Genomic DNA, 22,441 nt, shown 5'->3' with positions numbered 1-22,441 from the left:
CCCATTTTCACCACACACACACACACACACACACACATACACACACACATGCACACATACAATTTTAATACAGAAGAAAGGGAAAATGAACATGAAACAAACAGGCTTGATATGTCAATTCCTGTTAATAAGTAAGGTGCTCTTTTAGATTCTGAAAAAAAAAAAAAAAAGTATCATAAAGGCATGTTCTAGTTCCAGGGACAAGGAGGATGTAAGATTTAATTCTTTCACACTAGCTTTAGTGTGAAAGAATGAAATAGTATCTCACTAAAGAGATACTGGGGCATTGGACAAAAAAAGAGTCTTTACAATTACTTTTTGTTTTATTTGTCACTCTCCTTTGTCTATATGCTTGCTGCTTCTGTTTCTGTTTTTAACTCTTGTGATAGATAGTAAGATAGTGCTGTGCTTCAGATGGCCTACCATATGTCTTAATGGTAACAACAGAATATATTTGACGTTTTGGCTATTCAAATTGGGTAATACGACTTCACTACAAAAAATATTAAATAAAACAGAGCACCAAAGAGCATGAAGATAAAATAAGTTCCAGATGGGAACTTATAATAATGGGGTGATTCTCATAGAAGAATTGCAATAACTCTGGAGTCAGTCAGCCTGGTTTGACATCCCAGCTCTGTCACCTCCTAGGTCTGTGCTCTTAAACACAGATTAAGGGATTAACAATTAAGGGATTAACCTTCTGTGTCTGGGATTCTCCATCCAGGATATGTAGATAATGAAACCTAGGGGGAGATATGTAAATGGCACAGTACTTAGTAAGCATCAGCTCTGTTTAGACCTATTTTATATTTGCTGCTGCTTCTCTGACTCCCTGTACAGTTATCACGGCTGTGTTGTCTTTGGGTGTCAGTGGGCAATTTTATTGGACAATCTTAAGAATGGATCCCACGGAGAAACCACTAAGTGAGTCCCTTAATCACAAAAGGAGTGAGCCCAAGGCAGGATTAACTGCTTTCCTCTGCTTTCTTATTACATCTGCAGGTCTCTTAGAACCTATTCATTCCTATATGCATTTCATTAATTTCTGGGAAACCTGCATGTGTCAGGTATTGCAATAGGTTATGGATAATGGACCCGTCCCTCACGGAGTTTCTAGCCTAGAGGAGGAAGGAATTAAGGAAATAAGGTAAGTACGCTGTTGTGATGCTTTCATGTGGACTCTGAGATAATAATGAAATGTTCAAAACCACAAAACTGCCCTTCTTTTTTTTTTTTTAATAAAAGGGAATACATACAATCACATACATAGCATTGTATAGGGCAAAGGAGTGGTTAGAAGCAGTTTTTTGAGGCTTCAGTCGCTTTCAGTATCTTAGAGTCCCCACAGAGTTACATATACCCACTTATAAAAATAAAGATGATTCAAGATCATAATTGGGTTTAGTTTTGTTTTGTAGTTGTCTCTTAAATGTAGTAACTATGAAATACAATGGGGGGGACTGCAAACCTTCACCTACCACCCTGAGAGCAGACGATATTCTTGAATGCCTTCATCAATGTTCACTGAGTACTTTAACTCATTCAAATCAATGAATGATAAACCCCCACTATGCTAGACATACATTTATGACACTCAGAAAAGAAAAAAATATGTTAAGTAAATAGCGAAAACCAAAGAAAATATTTTTGAATGCTGTTGAACATTTTCCTCTACGATTAAAAAGGAAAGGTATCCACCCCCAATCCTAGTTTGATACCCTAATGACAAATGTTATTTGAAATGAATCAAGTAACCTACCACACCAGTGTTTGGAAGCAAAGTTTCTGTTCAGGTCTGTTCCAATGCAACGATTATTTTCATGAAAGGACCGGTTCTTTCTCCACATTCGATCCTAAATAAACAAAATATTGATAACCAGGATGGCCATGTTCATAGTTCAAGCCGAGACTTGACTTCTAAAACCCAAATAGTCAGGGTTGTGCATCTCTCCTGCAAACCCAACACTCCACCTGTCACGATCTTCACGGCATTCCTTTCTCACAGCCCTTGTTTCCACCCAGGTCTCAATTACATTCATTCAAAACCATTTCAGTCTGAACCAGATGAAATGGTAATATTTGATCAGTTTTGATCTATACCAACAGAAATTTCATTTGGTTTGGCTAGGCTGTTTAGTCTTGTTTGCTCTAATTTTAATTCCTTCTGAGAAAAGTAAAATAACTTTGTGTCTCAACTAAAATTAAAACCATGAGTCATGAGTTTCAGTGCTCTCTTTAGATTGAATTCAACTCACTCCTTTAAAAGTTTCAGGAGGTGGAGCTGTGAATGCACCTGTAGCCTGATGGTTCCTTTGATCACAATGATTCAATCCTCATTTGCAAACATAAAGCAAATTCCGCCATTGGATTCTTGGGGCAAACTGGGAAAGTTGACTAAATAAACAGCTCCACAGATTTCATTTAAATCCTGGGTTTGGGATGATGTGGTACCTTTTCCTTTGTTCTTACCAGCCCTTCTGGAAAGCTTCCCAGTCTGCTTCCAACCTCTGGCCTGTGATTTGGTGGCAAGAATTGTCCTGGAGAAATTTGGTTCTCAAACCACAGGGACTAACTGGCAGTGTTAAGATACAAAGGACAGTGGGGGGGGGGGGGGGTGTGGCAATATCTAAAGGGTGGCTGAATTCTACCATGATTCAGTGAAAGAATAAATCTATTTTAACATCAATCTGTGAATGTGACTATTTATTTATTTGAGAGGGAGTGGAAAAGGGAGAGGCAGAGGGAGAGAGAGAGAATCTCAAGCAGATTCCCTACTGAGCAGGGAGCCAGAAGTGGGGCTTGACCTCATGACACTGAGATCATGACCTGAGCTGAAATCAAGAGTCAGACTGAACCACACAGATGCCTCCATATGATCATTTACAGGACACAAATTTGTGTTAGGTGCTATGCTAGGGATTTCTCATTTATTTAGTTCAGGATTTCCCCACTCCTCCCTATAAACTTATATTCACAGTGTGCCTTTCATTTAGGATGACTTTTTCAGCCAACCCCCTTCACCATTCCCTTTCTTCTGCAAAAATTACCTTTTCCATAAAACAATTTCTGTTCAATCCTGTATGTTTCCAATCACTCTGATTATTCTTCCTGGTGCTTACATGTGCTGCTCAAGGAGGTTTTTCTGAGCTTATATAAGCTGAATTATGTTTTAGTGCTCCTCATTACATTAAAAAGAACTGTACTTACATTGCTTGAGTACTTTTCCTGAATCATGATGTTGATGGGCTAGAAATACCATTAATAGTGGTTTCCAGTATAGATGAGATTGACTGGGAGACTTACACTTAGACGCTCATCACTAAATTAAAGCATCCTAAGACTTAAATTCACATATCAGTTAGTGAAATTCTACAAGAATGCAAGTGCAGTTAGGATGTTTTTCTAAATCTTGCAATTTATGATTTTATTAATCAAAATGCTATTCAAAGGATTCCTAATAAGAATGGATGGATCTAGGCATTTGTATTGATGGCAGCTAACATCACAAAAGGAGATACAATGAGACATTATACAGAACACAGAATCATACTGCAGTATGATCCTGCCAAAAAAGTTAAACTGAACCTGATTTATCCTCTACAATCCAAATTTCAAGTCTTAGAAAATGCAGAAGACAGAGGAATGTGAAATTGCAACATGGCAATGCAATTAGCAAATCCAGACAATGGGAAACCTTTTCTTCAATGAATAAATTGCAAAGAAAAAAATTGAGAGAAAGAGAGAGATGGCAGGAGAATAAAATAGAATTAAAAGACATTGAAATCAATCATAATATATTGCCTTTAATTGGATTCTGAATCAAAGAAAACAATTTTTTAAAATTATGAAACAGTTACAAATTTAAATATCAATGGGACATTATAATATTAAGTATTGTTAATTTTTAGGTACAAGTGTATCTTTTTTTTAAAGATCTCTTTCAGAGATGTATCCTCAAAATTTATTGATGAAATGATACGGTGTCTGAGGTGAGCTTCAAATATAATAAGATAGAATTGGTTTGGAGATATATGAGAGAAAACTTTGGCCATGAGTTGATTATTTCATTTTTTAAAAGATTCATTCATTCATTCATTCATTCATTCATTTATATGAGAGAGATGGGGGGAGGAGCAGAGGGAGAGTCTTAAGCAGACTCCATGCTGAGCGCAGAGTCTGAAGCTTGGCTCGATCTCATGACCTGAAATCAGGATCTGAAACAAAACCAAGAGTCAGCCCCTTAACCAACTATACCACCCAGGTGCCCCTGGCCAAGAATTGATTATTGATGAAGTTGTGTGATGGGTAGAAAGGATGTTACTGTGAAATAATTACCATTCATATGTTTGAACTTTTCCATATTAAGAATTTATATATATGTATATACATATAAATATGCATATTTTAAATAAAACCATTGTGCCAAGATCCAAGCTTCTGTGAAGAATTGAGCCTGCATGTTCTGTATCCCCAAACAGGGCATATTTTGATTTCTTTGCCTTCACTTACCTTTTTCCATGTGAAGTCATAACCATCCACGTTAACTACTGGCATCACATAGAAATCCACGTGCCTCAGAAGGTAAGCGTATGGCGTTTTTTTCCCTTTTGACTGAGTTACCTACAAATTACACCAAGTGTGTTTAATAATATCTCTTTTAAGTCCTTCTAAACAGTCTGTTTCTATTATGTGTTTTACTTTTTTTAAGAAGTCACTTGGAATGTTTAGGTTTGTGTATTTAACTTTCAGAAAGAGTATTAATTCCCTGGAAAAGTCTGAACCTAGGGCACTCTCTTGGCAAATGTTGGCAAATGCCTTGGGCATGGAACAAATGGTCTTCTTTTTTAACAAAGGCAGAAAACAGAACCATATATTTTCTAAAATTTTCTTCAAGAAAAAAAAGAATTCCTTGCTAAAGCAATACAGCTCACTTCAGGGATTTAAAGAAACAAAACCTAAGTATAATCCCACTCCTTTTTCAATAATCCATATTGATCAGAGTTTAAACTACACTTGTCTATGCCCAGATATGACTAGATAGTTTCTACATTGTCCTTATAACCGGGGGAGCTAAATTTTAAATTTTAATTCTTTCAACAAATCTGTTTTCTTGTCTTTTTGTTTTTAAAGATTTTATTTATTTGAGAGGGAGGGAGAGAGAATGAAAGAGAGAGAGCATGAGAGGAGAGAGGTCAGTGGGAGAAGCAGACTCCCTGCTGAGCAGGGAGCCCCATGTGGGACTCGATCCCAGGACTCCAGGATCATGACGTGAACTGAAGGCAGAGGCTTAACCAACTGAGCCAAGCAGGTGCCCTCAACAAATCTATGAAACACACATTCCAACCCTCACTCACTCCTTCTGTTTGGAATCCTGCTTTTTGGGTAAGAAATTCCAGAGCTGGGGCACCTGGGTGGCTCAGTGGATTAAGCCGCTGCCTTCGGCTCAGGTCATGATCTTAGGGTCCTGGGATCGAGCCCCGCATCGGGCTCTCTGCTCCGCAGGGAGCCTGCTTCCTCCTCTCTCTCTGCCTGCCTCTCTGCCTACTTGTGATCTCTCTCTCTGTCAAATAAATAAATAAAATCTTTAAAAAAAAAAAAAAGAAAAGAAATTCCAGAGCTAATGTGGATCATCTGTCAGAGCCCAACAAGAATTTCTTGTGGAGCCCAATATGGGGCTCGAACTTACAACCTTGAGATCAAGACCTGAGTTGACATCAAGAGTTAGACACTTAACCAACTGAGCCACCCAGGTGCCCCCTTTTTCTTTAACAGCTCTATTAAGATATAATGCACATAAAAGGAAATTCACCATTTTAAAGTATAGAGTTCAGTGAATTTTTTTTTAGTATTTTCACAGAGTTGTGCAACCATCAGCGCTGACTTCAAAACATCTTCATCATCCCTCTGACCCAAATCCTTACCCATTAAGAGTTATTCCCCTTCCACCTATCCCCACATTCACCCCTGACAATTACTAATCAACTTTCCGTCTCTGTGGATGTATCCATTCTAGATATTTCATATAAATGGAATCATAAAGTGTGTGGCCTTTTATATCTGGCTTCGATCCCTTAGAATAATGTTTGCAAGATTCATCCATTTTGTAGCAAGGGTCAGCATTTCATTCCTTTTCTTTGCTGAATGATATTTAATTATAAGGATATACTACATTATTCTGTCTACTAATAAATTGATGGGCATACTTTTTGATGATTATGAATAATGATGCCATGAACATTTGTAAACAAATGTGTCTACTTTCCTTGGGTGTAGACCTAGTAGTGGAATTGCTGAATCATATGGTAATTCTATGCTTAACTTTTCAAGGAGTTGCTAAACTGTAAAATCATGGCTGAATTATTTTACAATCCCAACAGCAACAGATGAGGTTTCCAATTTTTCCACATCCTTATCAAACACTTGTTACTATCCTTTTTAAATTTTAGTCATCCCAGTGGGTCTGAAGTTGTAACTCTTGTGGTTAGATTTGCAAATATTTCTCTAATGACTGATGATGCTGAACATCTTTTCATGTACTTATTGGTCATTTGTCTATCTTCTCTGGAGACTTGTCTTTTCAGATATTTTGCTCCATCCAAAATTGGGTTTTCATTTTATTGTTTATTTGTAAAAGTTCTTCATATGTTTTGGATAAAAGTCCCTTATCATATAAATTTTCCCCCACTCTGTGGGTTATCCTTTCACTATCTTGATCACATCCTTTGGAAAGAATTAATGTTTTTAATTCGGTAAAGCTCTTTTAATTTCTTTTGTTGTTGTTGTTGCTTGTGGTTTTGGTGTCATATCTAACAAATAATTTCCTAATCTAAGATTACAAAGATTTATTGCTTCTAAGTTTTCTTCTGAAAATTTTATAATTTTAGTTTTTAAATTTAGGCCTCTGACCCATTTTGAGTTAATATTTGTATATGCTATGAAGTAGGGGTCCAGTTCATTCTTTTGCAGTAGATATCTAGTTATTCCAGGAAAGGATGTCTTTCTTGATCCCTCACAAAGACCCTTCTGGACTAGTGGTGGGCTTGTTTGGGTGCATTTAAAGAAGATGAGGGTCCAGAATAAGAGGAATTGGTGATCTGAAGAGAAAGAGCAGGATTAAGCCAGGACCTCAGTGGAGAGGCTTAGAAAAAAGAAAGACGGAGGGAACGTGCACATTGAGGGGAATTCTCAATGCTCATCTGTAAGAGGAGACATGGATTCGAATGGGACAGTGACATGAATGGCTCAGCTAGGTAATTTTATAGCATCCTCAGGACTTAGGGTACTTTCCTGATCAGCTAAGGGTAAGATTGGGTACTTGGTAATTGGGCAAATCTGTGTTCTTTTCCAGGCATTGTGCAGATTAAGGGCAGAGTTACATAGATATACATAGAAATGTAAGAAATGTCCTCAATAACTTCGTAAATAATGTTATTACTCATTAAGACATTTTCAAATTTGATATTTATCCAGCCATTTATACTTCAAAAACATACAATCTAGATATATAATCATATCACTGAAGTAATACAACCTCTAAGATCTTATAAGCCTTATAATTTTGACTTGATATATCACCCGTTTTTTAAAGACATGATTTTTTTAAAATAACATTTTCAACCAAACTTGAACATACTAATTAATAATTCCTTCCCAATTAATTTGTGATTTGTATATCATGGTGCTCTCCAAACATGTGTTATCCAATGAGTTTTCATGGTATTTTATAAATATGTTTACAGCCATGGTTTTATATCACCCTTAATGAAGTAGGTGGCTGAAGAAATTAAGCCCGACATGCAAATGGTAACAATTATGCCAGGCACACAAATAAATATTTGTTGAAGGAATGATTTACCAACAAGTAACATAGCTGAAATTGCTGTCCTAGTAATAAAAACAAGAGAAGAAAGATGAGACTAGAGGGGGGATTGCACAAGAGTGAGAGATTAGGGGATGGGAGAGAAAGGCTTGTCTGATACCTAGCAGCTCGACCTGAGGCAGATGATTACCATTGAATCTTTTCCTGGGGTGCACCAAAGCTTTGTCTTTATCATGGCCCAAAACAACAATAACAACAGCAACACCTACCAACAAATTAACCAATAGCCATTTGACAGAATAAAGTAGTAAAAAAAGGCATATAAGGCACTTCAAATGAAAGATTTTAAAATAAAGCATTACTCCCTCTACCACTAGAAACAGAGCAAAGGGCTATAAGTCTGAGTTTTCCTACGATGACAATAAAGCATTTAGCACAATGGTAGATACTCTCTGGACTCCAGAGTTGTATTTGAGCTTCAAGTTGAAGCATTAATTTAAATTTTAAATATAACAAGACAATGTTGAATGCTGATTCTACAGACCAAATAATATACTGAGTTATGGGTAACACCACCAAAAACTGACTTTCGAGATGATCTTTGTTCCCAACAAGCTGGTAAAAATGTTAAGTTTGAAAGGAAAGAACAAAAAGTCAATGTTACAAAATATGATAATAAAATCAGATGTACAAGATGGCCCAGAAGGACAGTTAATTCTGTGGGGTGTTTGGGGTTAGAACTCCTGAAGAGCACATCAAAGGGACAAGACAGTCGGGGTATGGGTGAATGGGTGATGAGCAGGTGTGAGGAATGACAGAGATAGAAGGAGAGGAAATTAAGTGGTCAGACTCTTAAGTGGCTCCTCCTTGGCCATATTCTGGATCTAGAGGTCAGGGAAAGAATTATTTTTGAGATACAGAGGATGGCCATGGGGGAAATCTACTAAAGTAGAGTTGAGGTTAGGTTTGTGGATGTAGAGCTCAAGTTGCTGAGATAGATGGACTTTGATAGATGGACATACAGACTTCGAATTCACTCTGAATAAGGGCAAGAATTGGAGAAGAATAAAAAAACATGAGCCAAGTTCCAGGGAATTATCTGGAGACCATGAGAGGACAGTAAAAAGAAAAGACAAGGGTGGTTCAACCAGATCAGATCAGGAATTTGGGTAAAAAGGCAACAGCAGAACAGGTTTCCCATACTATCTGAAAGTAGAACGTGCCTATGAAACCTTTCCATATGCCAAAATGGCATAAAATGAAAAGTGTCCACCACTTTCCAAACACTTTTACATTAGTACCTATTTTTGCTGACTGAAAGAAATCTGAAGGACATTGGTTTTTTTGTTAGTTTGTTTTTATGAAGAAAGCCATTCCCATATGAATGTAAGTCTTTTGTAAAAGTGAAGTGGCATCGTGTGAACTTCTGGAAAGTAGGGGATACCTGCATTAGGACAGGAGAACATTGATCTACTGCTCTGGCCCCTCAGCATATGGAGATATGAAAGAGCAGCCTCTTTCCCTGATGGAGTTTCCGTGAAGCCGTGTCCTTCACAAGTCACTTGTCAGCTAAGGTGAAGGGCAGCTGAAGGAATTCTGTGGAGGTCCTGAAGTTGCAGGGTGCCAACTTTGTGAGCAGCTACATGAGAGTTCTCCAGGTCAGAGGTCCAGAGGGAGGTTGGTACTGAGAAAAGCCAGTTGACAGACAAAGTACTGAACAAGGTGTGATGCCCAACACGTGCTTTTCGGGCTCCAGTGATGTACCAGACCCCGTGCTGAGTTTGGTCCTAGTGATGTAATCACACACAAGTCAGCCTCAGCTCCTGCCTTTGCACTAGTAGAAGGGATCTTCATTTGGCCTCCACGGGATGAATGAGAGGCATAGAAAGAAATGACTGACCTCAGGGTCCCCAAAGTGTAGAGTAACAGTTTTCCCCTAAGCTGAGACTGCACCATGTTGAGTTGGAGAAGAGTGAGAGACTGTGAGATAGAAATATGTGTATATGTTGGTCTCTGTCCCACATCCTCTCTGTTCCTGGCACAGGCCTTGTAATTTCCTAAATGATAAGAGCAACAAAGGCATCTTTTGGCTTAGTATCTGGTCTTTGACCTTGGTTCCTGACACAGGACTTTTAAATCCCTTTGAATTTCCTGGGTGATAACAATGTCTTTTGTTCTATGTGGTGACTCTTGGTGGGTTCCTGGAAGGAGGCTGGTCAACAGAAAAACCAAGCCAGGATCTTGGAACTTTCAGCCCCAAACCTATCTCCCAAGAAGGGGGAAAGAGGTTAGAAATTGAGTTAATGATCCATCGTGCCTACATGATAAAGCCTCTTTATCCTAAAGGTATTGGGGCTGGGGGTGGGGGGTGGCTTCTGGGTTAGTGAACGCGTAGAGTGGCTGGGAGAGTGGCCCAGCTGGGGAGGGCAGGGAAGCCCCACGTCCCTTCCCACACATCTCTTCCCCCTAGATGTTCATCAGGATCTTTTATCGTATCCTTTTCATAACAAACCAGTAAACAGTAAGTGAACTGTTTCTCTGAGTTCTTTGAGCTGCTCTAGCAAATTCATCAAACCTAGGAGGAGGTCGTGGGAACCTTTGATTTGTAGCTGATTAGTCAGAAGCACAGATAACAGCCTGGACTTTCAACCAGCAGCTGAAGTGTGAGAGGGGCAGTCTTGTGGGACTGAGCCCTTACCCACTGGGATCTAACTCAGTCTCCATGGAGACAGTGTCAGAATTAAGTTAAATTGTAGGACACACAGCAGGTGTTATAGAATTGCGTGGTGTGGGGAAAGGACCCATGTATCTGGAGTTAGAAGTGTTGTGTGAGTGGTTGTTGTACAAGAGAAAAGGAGAAACACAGGAATGGTGTAGGTTTTCTTTTTTTAGTATATGTGCTGCCGAAGCGAGCACTGGTGTAGGTTTTCTTTACAGAGTTTTAAAAGCTAAGACTTCATCTTTGGCTTCTTTACTTTTTAAAATCCATCCACACAAAATTTATGAAGCTAAAATCTTTTATTTTTCCTTCTGTTTGAATCGCAATTTTTAAAAATCTTGCATTTCCTTTTCCTTTGTTTGAATCATTATGAAAAATGATTAAATCATTTGTAAGCAGGCAAGGACATTCTTAAATGTCCATTAAAAAGAGTTTATTGACTGTGTTGATTTGGGCTACAAAAATCAGATTCCTATTGTTGGGGCAAAATACTTGATGGTAAGGTTTGGGGGCTGTATCTCCTTTCCCATGGTATCTCCAGAGTCTGGAAACTCATAGGCAATTTATAAATATTTGTGGGATAAATAATTTAATCTTGCAAAGATTCAGCAAGCAGGCAGGGTAGAGGAGAGCATGTGTAATAGGAGAGAAGAGGTGTCAGTTTGAGAAGGACGGCAAGTAAGGACAACTTCACCAGTAGGAATTAGAGTCAATATGAATTAGAGTCTCTTTCTGGCCCTTTCCAGGTTCAGTGATGGAATGAAAAAGAAGTGTTCTTTCTTGCTTGCTTTGCACCTTTCTTTCTCCACTAACTGGTACTCCATTCATTACCCAAAGTGAATAAAACTACCCACTTTGAGGAAGGATCCTCAAATGTCTGGGCTGTATTAAGGATCTAGTCATTTGAGAACTAGCCTCATTTGGTCAAGGTAGTACTGATGGTGGCTGGATTGCTGCAGCTCCCATCACGGGGAAGAGCAGATGGCAAGGCAGGAGAAGGTAGACAAAGATGTTGTATTTGACCAGACCCAGCAAAGGCAGAAATGTTTTTACCTTTGATGTACCCAGATCAATCTAAGTGACTATCTTTTAATTTTTAAAAACAAATCTATTTTGTGTAGTTGTATACCTGTGAATACAGGGACCAGAACCATTATTAGAAGGACACATACTTTAAGTTATTCTTCCAGTTGTAGAGACTCTTTGTATAAATCAATAGAGAGAACATTTATGCCCATTTTATAGGAAGTGAAGCAGAATTTTTATGTTTTCATTTATTATAGAGGTTTATAGTCATTATAATTTTTATTTTTATGCCATGCTCTTTGTCTTATATGTGGAGTTTTTTGCTGCCAAGGCCTTCTTCAGGGACAAAATCCCCCATTATAATATATTAGAATATATGATCTTCTCTGTAATGTACTTTATGTTCAATTTCCAAGGGCAGACTATGGTCCTTAGCAAACACATCACTATTGCAAAATATTTCTTGACTATTTTCCAGCATTTAGCCTTAGCCTGAAATGTAGGACGGAAAAGGTGGACAATCTTTAGGGTGATTTAAGTACTTAAAATTATGTCTCCAACTTAGTGCACACCAAGTCATCTGGGTAGCTTGTGAAAATTGTTGATTACCAAATCTCACCACCAGAGAGTTTAAGTTGAGAATTCTAGAATGCAACCTGGGAAAATGCATTTAATAAACTGTCCAGTTGATTCTGCACATGTCGTCTTACGCCATGCATTGAGAAACTCTGGTGGAAGAGAATGTAAATACTTACGTGGTTTATGAACCACAAGCAGAAAGCAGGAGAGATCCATTCTCTGGCATGGATTCCACAGTCGATCCATATGGCATTTTTGGCTATTCGTTCTTTTCTAGAAACCTGCCCAAAGAAAACCAACAACAGTAACAAGAAGCTTCAGGATAATACTTCCATTTATATGGTGCTTATATTTAACTCTTGCAACAAATCTCTGAAACACACATTATTCTCTGCGCTCCTTTGAGGGTTTCCTGGGGACATTAAAGGGTGGTGAGATTAAAGGATACTAGTTAATGTCACATAGCTGGTGAGAGTCGGGATTGACATTTGCACTCAGAACTTTTGAGTTAGGGCCCTCTTTGTTCTTCCACAATTACTTAGTCATACCAGAGCTGCACGTGGAAGTGTAGAAATAAAGACCAGAGCACCAGAACTTCAGCTGTATTTTGACACTTCCATGAGGTAAATAGGTACATGTAGTATGGGCAGCTTTCTGTAGGAGATGGAAATAAAGAAAGGTTTGGGAAGGGAAGCCAGTGATGCTGAAGATAAACTTGGACTCCCTTACCATTTTCCCCAGGGTGCATACTTTTGATGTACAGACTATTACCCCCATTTCACACAAAATGAAGCACACATCTGAGTTCACAGAAACTAATTACCACCAGGCCCAGGGACAGAGGCCTCGTTCTGATTCATGGGATGGGGAGCTAGTGCAAGTTGCCATTCTGGAAAAAGATTCCCAATCTGTCCTCAGTGAAAGACTTTGGTGTCTTCAGAAGTGTTCTCAAGAAAATCTCCACACAAAATGAATGCTTTTAAAAATTAGTTTCAACACAATGAGGGTATGGAAGGGTGGGAGCTGAGTGTTACAAAATTAAACAAATACGTGGAGTTGAAATTCCAAGATAAGAAAAGGAGAGAGTTAGGGGCGCCTGGGCGGCTCGGTGGGTTGAGCCTCTGCCTTCAGCTCGGGTCATGATCTCAGGGTCCTTGAATCGAGCCCCGCATCAGGCTCTTTGCTTGGCGGGGATCCTGCTTCCCCCTTTCTCTCTGCCTGTCTCTCTGCCTACTTGTGATCTCTGTCTGTCAAATAAATAAATAAAATCTTAAAAAAAAGGGGGGGGGAGTTACATGTTTATTGCCACTCTGCAGCACTCAGGGAAGTTTCTTCTTAACTAACCTGGAGCTAGGGATAATCCAGTGAGAGAGCAACAGAGCAAGTCAAAGGGCACTGGCTCCAAAGAATGAAGTAGCACACAGAGAAGAATTCTCTGGCTGATGGAATCTACGCAGTTAAAAAAAAAAATCTTGAGTTGTGTAAACGAGTTGTCTGACTCAATTTTCTGTTTAACGGTGCCAAGCAAACTCTCTTGGCGCTGCTCCTGACACTGGAAAATGAAGGAATACCAGAGACTCCCATCATGTGCACGTCCTTGGTCAAGTAAGACTGGCACTAAGGCATGCAAGAAGCATGATCTTCTAATGTGTGAATTTGGGTTCCAGAAACACGAGTGCTGAAGAGTATACACAATAGGGCCAAATGCAGATTCCATAGATGGGAAGACCACAACTGCATGGAGTCAATTGGATGGCCCAGCTCAGCTGTCAAGAGGACCTGATGTTTCATAAGTCTACCTTGAGTTTGCACTGCAGGTTCTTAACAAAACAGATGAAAACCCCGGAACCCTGACTCAAAATTTTATCCTTGGGTGACTAAAGATTCTCACCTCTCACAATTTAGATAGGTAATGTTGGGAAACTACATGTAAATTACGTGTTATTAAATCAAATGTATTTTTCTGATGCTTACTTTTTTCCTACAACTGCTTTCTAATTATTTGGGAGGGGGGCCGGGCAATTGCTAAAAAAAAGAAATGCAGAATTAGAAATTAACAGCAGGAATTAGCATGGTTTCATGGCTCCCAAAATTTCTTTCTTTGGCCATATTCACAGACTTTTACAAAGGCTCATTTTTTCAACTAAAAATAAAAAACCAAATGGACAGGGATTGGAGCAGAAGCCTTCATATTAGTCCTACTGCCACGGTCCCTTTTTTTCCCCTGGGTTGATTTACTCAGCTGTTGCTTTGGTTCCAAAATCTAGATCAGTATCAGTGTTTGTCTGACAACAGATTTCTCTCCATTCCCCCTGCCTCCCAGGTAAGCCAGTCAGAGGTGGTGGTGAGTGTAAATAAATAAAGTACTTGAAAAATAATCCAAACGACTCTCCGACTTTTATGAGGACAAAGCTCAGGAAGGTTAAGTGGCTTATCTATGTCCCATAAACAGCGACAGCGTAGATCCCCAGAATAGGATTTCTACTCTTACACCAGCACTGCATCAGTAAAAGAGAGAATGTAAAGGTAATAGCCCATCCCCAAATAGCTGGATATTAACATTGTGGAATACTTGTAATACAGATATTTTTATAGCTCAGAGAAAAAAATCCCAGTTATAACAAGCAGCAGTGGAGAATTAATACATTCTCCAAAGTTGAGAGATGAGTGACTCTCCCCGCAACACACCTTTAAAATATACAGCGGGTACTTCTCATAGGAGGATCCAATGTGGATTTTTTCAACCATATCAGGATAGTTCTCAGTTATGATTTCCATCCAAAAATAGATCTATCAAAACGGAAACCAGCAGTTAGTCGCAGAACAAGTTCAAAGCATTTCCCTAGGCAAAGGAAGCAGACAACCTCTGCAAGGCAAGGCGATCCCTTTAAAACCTTTGTATAAAGAAAGAGGGAGGAACCAAAGCAGTTACACCCAGGTGTTTCTTCTGCTGTTTAGGAAAATCAATAAAATTAAAATTTTCAGAGGTATCAAGGTTTAGAGGAAGAGTAGAAAAGCACTAAGAAACTTAAGACAAAGCAGGAAAAATTAATCTTTAGAATAGATCTCCTGAAAGTTCTTTTTTTTTTCTTTTTTTTTTTTCACTTTTTAAATTGAGTTTATTTAAACAAATCCACACCTGGCTGATCGTGTACTACATTCTTGCTTAACAGTATTAACCATAAAGGAGTTCAGGTTTATAGGCCTTAGTTTACCTATTGAACCATCATTGACTATGGAAATACTTTCGAATCAAGAGACAGACAACATTCTTTTATCTTTTCCATTACAACTCTCAAGACAGACTATCTCAAATTTAAGAGTATGATATGCTAGATAAAGAAAATAAGATATAGGGGCTTCATTTCATACGTGATAGTGAAAATCAAGACTCTTAGATATACAAAGTGTAAGTAGATATTTAAAATGTAGTCCTAGCAAAATGTTCATGTGTCAGTATTTCTGGAACTTAAAAGACAAATTCACTGAGTTCTTTAAAGGTTTAGTCAATTAAAAACATAAGATTAAAAAGACTAAGATAATATTTTTTTGAGAAATAAGTAAAGAAAAAAATGGAAAACATGTCTTTGTTGTTCCTTCTCCATTCTAAATTGCTAACTATCCAACAGAAACCCCTAGGTCATAGTTTATGTCTCTGTTCTCATTAAAGCAAGTAGAATGCTGGAAAAAGAAAAAGAAAAACATATTAACCAAATGCTGCAATCACCTTTATAATAAAATAATGAAAACATGGTTTGGGTCAAAATTTCTTTGATTTAAATTGTAAAATTTGGAAGCCAATGTAATAGATTTCTCTGTGTTTGTACAAATCCAATTCTTATTTTTGGATCAGTATTAAAGAGATAACTTATAAAATGCTGGAAATGAAATTGTTCAGATCTACCTGGGGAGTATGTCTTATTTAACTATTTAGTATGAAGGTCATTTTCACATTTTGGCCTTATTTTTTCAGCTTCAATTGCTGCTGGCTTCTGTGGGCTGAAGCTGCTGACTTACTTGTCAGGCAGCTGGAGGCAAACGTCACTGTCAAGATTCAATGACATTCTCCTCTGCCCAAAGTCCCTGTCAGCTGCATAAAGAGGGGAGGGTCTCTTTACATTGTCAGGTGATTGCAGACCCTGTTTTTTCAAATATCAGATGTCGGCAATGTCAGCATCAGCTGCTGGGGGCCAACCCTGAATCTTTAGGCAATGTGCAGAGTAACTGATTTATACAACCCTTTCGTCAGAGCTGCTTTTGTGGGACAGAAAGTTGTAAACCTTCACTTCCCACTGGCAGATCTCAGTTCTCTGGGTGGCCCTGTCTTTGGTGGGTCTTGTGTTTACGGTGCTGATGAAGGCCTTGAGGAGCCGGATACTCAGCCTCATCTGGGGCTTCTGGTCGCCGAGTCTCCGAAAGCTCCTTGTTCCCATGCTGCTGGTGCCCGTGCTTGTGATGGTGACGGTGGTGGTGACGGTGGTGTGGTTGGGGAGCCTCCGTTGTGTTTCCCACAGTAGGCGAAGATACCGTTTCACAGAAGTCTTTAGCTTCCAGGGTCGTGAGAGAGCAGTTTCCACATTTCTCTTCACAGTAAGCAATCTTAATGGCTTCTTCTACATATGGGAAAGTTAGGAAGGAATAAGGCAAACCAAGATGGTATACAAGACGGCCACATCTGTCATATATGAGGAAGTCATCCTTTTTCCCATTTAAGAGTGTCCAGACATCTGTTTGGTTTTCTTCTTGTTGATAAACAGGAATATGCTCTGAAACCTTACTTTTAAGATTCATATATTGTAATTGAGAAGAAAGTCCTTGATGATTAACAACAACATAAGAGATGTTCAAATATCCTTCTTTTTCCAGTTTTACTCGCAGGTCTTCCAATCTGGACGCCTGCAGAATGCACAGGTATCAGCTGGCTTGAAGAAGGGCCACCACTGTCACTGAACCACTTGAGTTCAGCATTGGATTCTGATCTCCTATGCTCCACGCTGGAGGTTGCTTACAAAAGGGGCTTTGTCCCTGGCTCTCTGTTCCTCCCCCTGGGAGAAGACAGAGAGCCAGGGCAAGCCCCAGGCTTCTCCACATTGCTGGGGTTGTCACAACCCCTTCCAACCAGCCTGCTTCCTCTCTCTCTCTGCTCAGCCCTGCAGCTCCTCCGAAAGTTATTTTTTTTAAAGATTTTTTTTTAATTTATTTATTTGACAGAGAGAGACCACAAGTAGATAGAGAGGCAGGCAGAGAGAGAGAGAGAGAGAGAGAGAGAGAGGAGGAAGCAGGCTCCCTGCTGAGCAGAGAGCCCTATGTGGGACTCCATCCCAGGACCCTGAGATCATGACCTGAGCCAAAGGCAGCGGCTTAACCCACTGAGCCACCCAGGTGCCCCCCTGAAAGTTATTTTTAAAGGCTCATCACATCGAATCCCTGTCTCTGTGTATACAATCTTCTTTCCCATTCATTCATGAGTTCATATTTCTATAGGACTTTTTTTTTTAATATTCACTTTTCAAGAGTAACCCAAGGAAGTCCTGGGCACTGTCTTCGTGCAGGATAAATAGCAGGGCCATTGTCCCCACTAGAGACTGGAATACTCACAACAAGCTGTGTGAAGTGAGAGGAGGCAAAGGGGAGGACAATCTGGAGGAAAAATTCTCTCTTTCTCTGAGAAGTTTGATTCAGAATTTTTCTCCTGGCTGAAAGTCTAGTGGTACTGGTGATTCTGTCTAGACTACAGTGGAAGGAAAAAAAAACAAAACAAAACCTTTTGGCCCTGACTTTAGGCTAGTGTCCACTTCAAAGCACAGTTTGAATGATGGAATTCAGTCATGTTTTAATGGAGACCAACTTCTCAGGGGCCACCTTTGTACTTTTATACCTTCTGAAATGGAAATGACCAGTCTTTGGCCTTATCTCTGGGACCTTAACAAGAGGTAGTGTGAAACTGCAGTCCTTACTGATGGGAACTGGAGCGCCATTTGCCCATGGATGCTCTTAGAGTAATATCACTAGGGTGAATGGTTGTCCTTTTACCATTTGTTTTTCTCCCTACCATGGATTAAGATTTCCTAGCAAGAATCAACGACAAAAGAACCCCTCCGACCCACCAGGTGACCTTGCGGTGAGGGCTGAAGGAGCGATCAGTGCTGAAGGGGAAAGAAGTACTTGGTGGAATTTCCTGAGCACAAGATGGCCAAGGTTCCTATGAACCCTAAGGACTGAGGGCGGGAGGGAGGAGAGGTGCACAATGTGTTCTGCAATGTCACTGTTACAAACGGAACTGTGTTCCCCTCAAATTCACATATTGAATCTCTAACTCCCTGTGGCTTAGAATGTGACTGTATTTGAAGATAGGGCCTTTAAAGAGGTAATTAAATTAAAATGAGGCTGTTAGTGTCGGCCTTGATCCAACCTGACTGGTGTCCTCATAAGACATGGAGATTAGGACATAAACATACACAGAAAAACCAGGGAGTTACACACAGAGAGAAGGGCATGTGAGGACACAGTGAGAAGACAGCCATCTGCAAGTCAAGAAAAGACACTTCAGGAGAAATCAATCCTGCTGACAACTTGACTGTGCACTTCCAGCCTCCAGAACTGTGAGAGAGTATATTTCTGGGGTCTATGGCACTGTGGCACTTTGTTATGGCTGACTAACACAGTCGTGTCTTCCTCCCTCTCCCCCCATTGTCTTTCCTGGAGACAAGGTAAGAAAAAGTAACCTTCTTCTAACAAAAGAATTAAAAAATATTTAAAAACTACTTAAAAATACTTCTTCCTAAGACATTCCTCCCTCCCCACCAAATTCGAGACAGCCATGACGTATTTATCTTCCCCATTTTGCAAATCACGCTGACCGAGCTTTGCAACCGCTGACATCAAGTTTGCTTCTGCAGGGCTGATGATGGACGCTGGAGGGAAGAGGTCTGGGTAGAATAGAGACAAGAGAGGGGAGATAAAGGAAGGGGATGCAATTTTAAGCTCCCCATCAATCAGCCAGGCACATTGATTCTAGAAGCAGGCTGAGTTCTGGTTTAACTAACTGGAAAGGAACAGATGCTTTTGAAGATTAAACAGAAAATTGATTCTTACTTCTTAAGTCTTAGATGTCTTAAAAACATGGATATGGTCCTTAACAGTTTCTGGGCACCTAGCCAAAGATGATAAAAATACTTATATTAAGCAGTAGAGCAGCATACTCCTATGAAAGAAAAAAGGTATCAAGGGATTTTTATTACTTGGAGCAAACTATATAAAAAAGGAAGTCCTCCAAAGAGTTGACTCTTTCAACTAACAAATAGGGGGATATGGTTCTTAGAGGATTACATGAAAGCTTACTTCAGTAAACTGAGCCCCAGCATCTTTCTCAGGTTCCCTCTAGAAAAATTGGAACCTGTAACTACTGATAGAAAAAAAAAGTCAACTTTTTGATTAAAGTACAGGTGGTGAATGATTAAAATACAGGGGTTATTATTATTATTATTATTAGTTTAAATAGATTCCTCCTAAGGGGAATAAAATGCGCTTGTTTACAGTGTACTAAATGTAAGTGAATAAATTCCTTTAATTCAGTGAGGTAATGTTGCCATTATTCACTAAGAGTACAATTAGGGTAATGGTCCAGAGAGACATGATTAATTGGATTGTTAATTTTTTTGTAGCAGTTTCAATAAGAAGGTTCTATTTTTTATTTCCTGTTACTCCTTAGCATGCAGTATTACTCCGAACAGAGATACTCCCAGCTGTGGACAAACAGCCTGCTTAGTGGCAGTTTATGAAATACGATGCAATCTTCTCAGGGAAGACATCTACAAGAGGATAAGATACCACCATATAATCAACCTAATCACGATTTTTTTTAACCCTCTTCCACTAATTATGTTTCTTTAATAATATCCCATGGTTGAAATGGCAATGCTAATTAAATGAAAGTAGTAATTTTGGAGAGAAATGTAATGGCTTACCTCATTTAGTGGGTGATAATGTTCATAATATGAGGAAAAGGTCCGGGGGGTGACTGTGTCATTGAGAGTTTGCTGTTGGATAAGATCTTTCACTTCTTCCACCAAGATGCTGGGGACAAAACAGGGGAGCTGATTTCCAAACAGGACTCTTATTTTCCCTGCCCCCTGCAGGCACAACAGGTGAGCATGGGGAAAAATCATGGAGATATCTAACAAGAAAAAGTCACCAAGGTGCAAACAATAACCCAGAATATTGTACTAAGCTGAAATTCACAAACCTTCTTGATAAAGCCCACATGGGCGTTGGAGAGAAAGCGGATTCTATGTGGTATGTTTTTAGGGCTTCCCAAAACTCACCCTTTCCGCACCATTACCAACATTCCTCGATTGTGATTTATCAGTGTCTTTAACATATAGGTTAATGGACAACTTTCTTAAATCCAGAATAACATTGGTTATTATTCTCTTTTCAGTTAAGGACCAAGGAGAAGCAGAAAGCCTTTTCTTTTTGTTTTTCATTGTGACACCATTAGCCTATACCAGATGTTCTGCACAGCCAAAGATGGTCAAATCTCTAGAGAAATCAAAGCACAGGGAAAGGAAGAATACTGGAAAGTCACCTTGTTTAAGTCTCTTGAGAAGTACCACCTTGTTAGCCAGGCAAACATTTTAACTGAATTAAGCTTTTCCTTCACTTGGGATGAACAGTTTGAAAGTTAGCTATCATTTTAATATCATTTTCCTTTTTTTTTTTTAAGCCAACAGATAAAAGCCAAGGCTTTGACATCAGAAGAGTCTGAGTTCAACCCTTAGCTCTGCTATGTTCTATGTGGTATGATCTTGCAAAATTCCTTTGTGAATATGAAACATTTTTCCATTTCCATAATGAGGATAATATCTCTCTCACAGAGTTAAATAAGAGTTAAATGAAGCAATGTATAGGAAGTTTCAACACAGTCCCCGGAAGGCAGTAAACACACAAAACATATTATTAGTAATTATCATAGTGGATTATCCAAAGGCTGCCTGTTGATACACAGAAAAGAGCATGGCCTCCAGGAAGTACTAGCGTAGCAGAACGAAGACTGGCTCTTGGGCAGTGGATGCAGGAAGCAGACCCTGGACAGGAGAACCCAAGAGGAAGGGGACACGGAGTCTGAACAGTTGCCTCTGATACAATGTTTCGCTTAGGGCCAGACACTCAGAAATGTTCCCTGATCTTGTGAAGCAAGGGAGGAAGCCAAATCCCCTTTAGCAGCTGCTTTTTCAAGAGATACGAGAACACCTGCTAAGGTGAATGACCGTTTTGCTTCCCAGGTCCAGGCACAGAGTAGAGGAACCACAGGAAGGAAGGAACAAGGAGGAGCTCGAAGGGGCTCCCCAGATCCCTGCGTCTGAGGCATTTTCAGAAAAGGGACCTAGGTCATGTGAGATTAAGCCACTTGTCCAAGGTCACAGAGCTAGCCACTGGGGCCTCCTCACCAGTCCACTTCAGAGATTTCCACGTTGCCATGTTCAATGTAAGTGTTTATTTTTCCTGCAATTATACCGTCTGCTAATAAAATGCAACAGAGGTGCTTATAAAGGCTACACAGAAAATATTGAATGCCGCCTACCTGAATTGGATTGTGCTGTCATGTAAATGGGCTTTCACATGGTTTACGTCAGATGCATTCACAAAAAAATGGACTTCTTTCTGCTTCTTAATTAAATCAGCTGTCACCGGCTGCCAGAGAACAATCTGAATTTTCAAAAGGAGAAAAGGGAAAACAAAAAAGGTCGTTCACAGCATTCTGATCCGTAGCTAAAGCCCTAAGAGTGTGTTGATAGGAGAAATGAAAAAGACATTTCCTGGCCACTGGTCACCCGTCACCACTCACACACGTGGCAGTGGAAACATTTATCTTCTTGGGGCTTGTTTTACTCCTTCTCTGAAACCCCAGTTGCTAAAGAAGGCCTGGGACATACAGGGCTCTCAATAGATACTTGAATATTGAATAAATGAGTGAATGAACATATTTATGACCCAACTATAGAGTTGCCTGTGTATGTCATTTCTCAAAGGAGAAATGAAATTCTGTCTAGTAATCATGTGTTGATCTTCTTTAATAAAAAGTCCATGTCCCTGATATTATTAACCTGTCAGTATTCCTTTTCTTTCATCTGATTATGGACTTTGGGCAATGCCTTCCAATAATATTTACACTGTTTTTTCTATTTTACTGTGCTTTTCCTGAGCACTTTCATACTCATTTCCTTTGACCATTATAATTACACTTTGCTATGGGCTCAGCAATTGTTATTATTTTCATTGTTATCATTTCACTG

At 39.4% G+C, this 22,441-nt stretch overlaps 1 protein-coding gene and 1 pseudogene across 1 annotated transcript in view; both read right to left on the bottom strand.

The window, feature by feature from the left end:
• Positions 1-22,441, bottom strand: part of CPB2 (carboxypeptidase B2) — a 68,110-nt gene that overhangs the window by 11,588 nt on the left and 34,081 nt on the right. Inside the window, exons 3-8 of the mRNA XM_045978244.1 lie at positions 21,730-21,854; positions 20,114-20,222; positions 14,835-14,936; positions 12,323-12,427; positions 4,513-4,623; positions 1,763-1,856 (exon numbers count right to left, since the gene is read on the bottom strand). Of these exons, the coding sequence (XP_045834200.1) occupies positions 1,763-1,856; positions 4,513-4,623; positions 12,323-12,427; positions 14,835-14,936; positions 20,114-20,222; positions 21,730-21,854 (646 nt within the window). The remainder of the gene's footprint in view (positions 1-1,762; positions 1,857-4,512; positions 4,624-12,322; positions 12,428-14,834; positions 14,937-20,113; positions 20,223-21,729; positions 21,855-22,441) is intronic.
• LOC123925104 lies at positions 16,068-17,316 on the bottom strand (annotated as a pseudogene).

This window comes from Meles meles, chromosome 14 (assembly GCF_922984935.1).
Source record: "Meles meles chromosome 14, mMelMel3.1 paternal haplotype, whole genome shotgun sequence".
Lineage (NCBI taxonomy): Eukaryota > Metazoa > Chordata > Mammalia > Carnivora > Mustelidae > Meles > Meles meles.
Note: the sequence above shows the minus strand (reverse complement) of the source record. Positions and strands in the feature narration are given on the sequence as shown.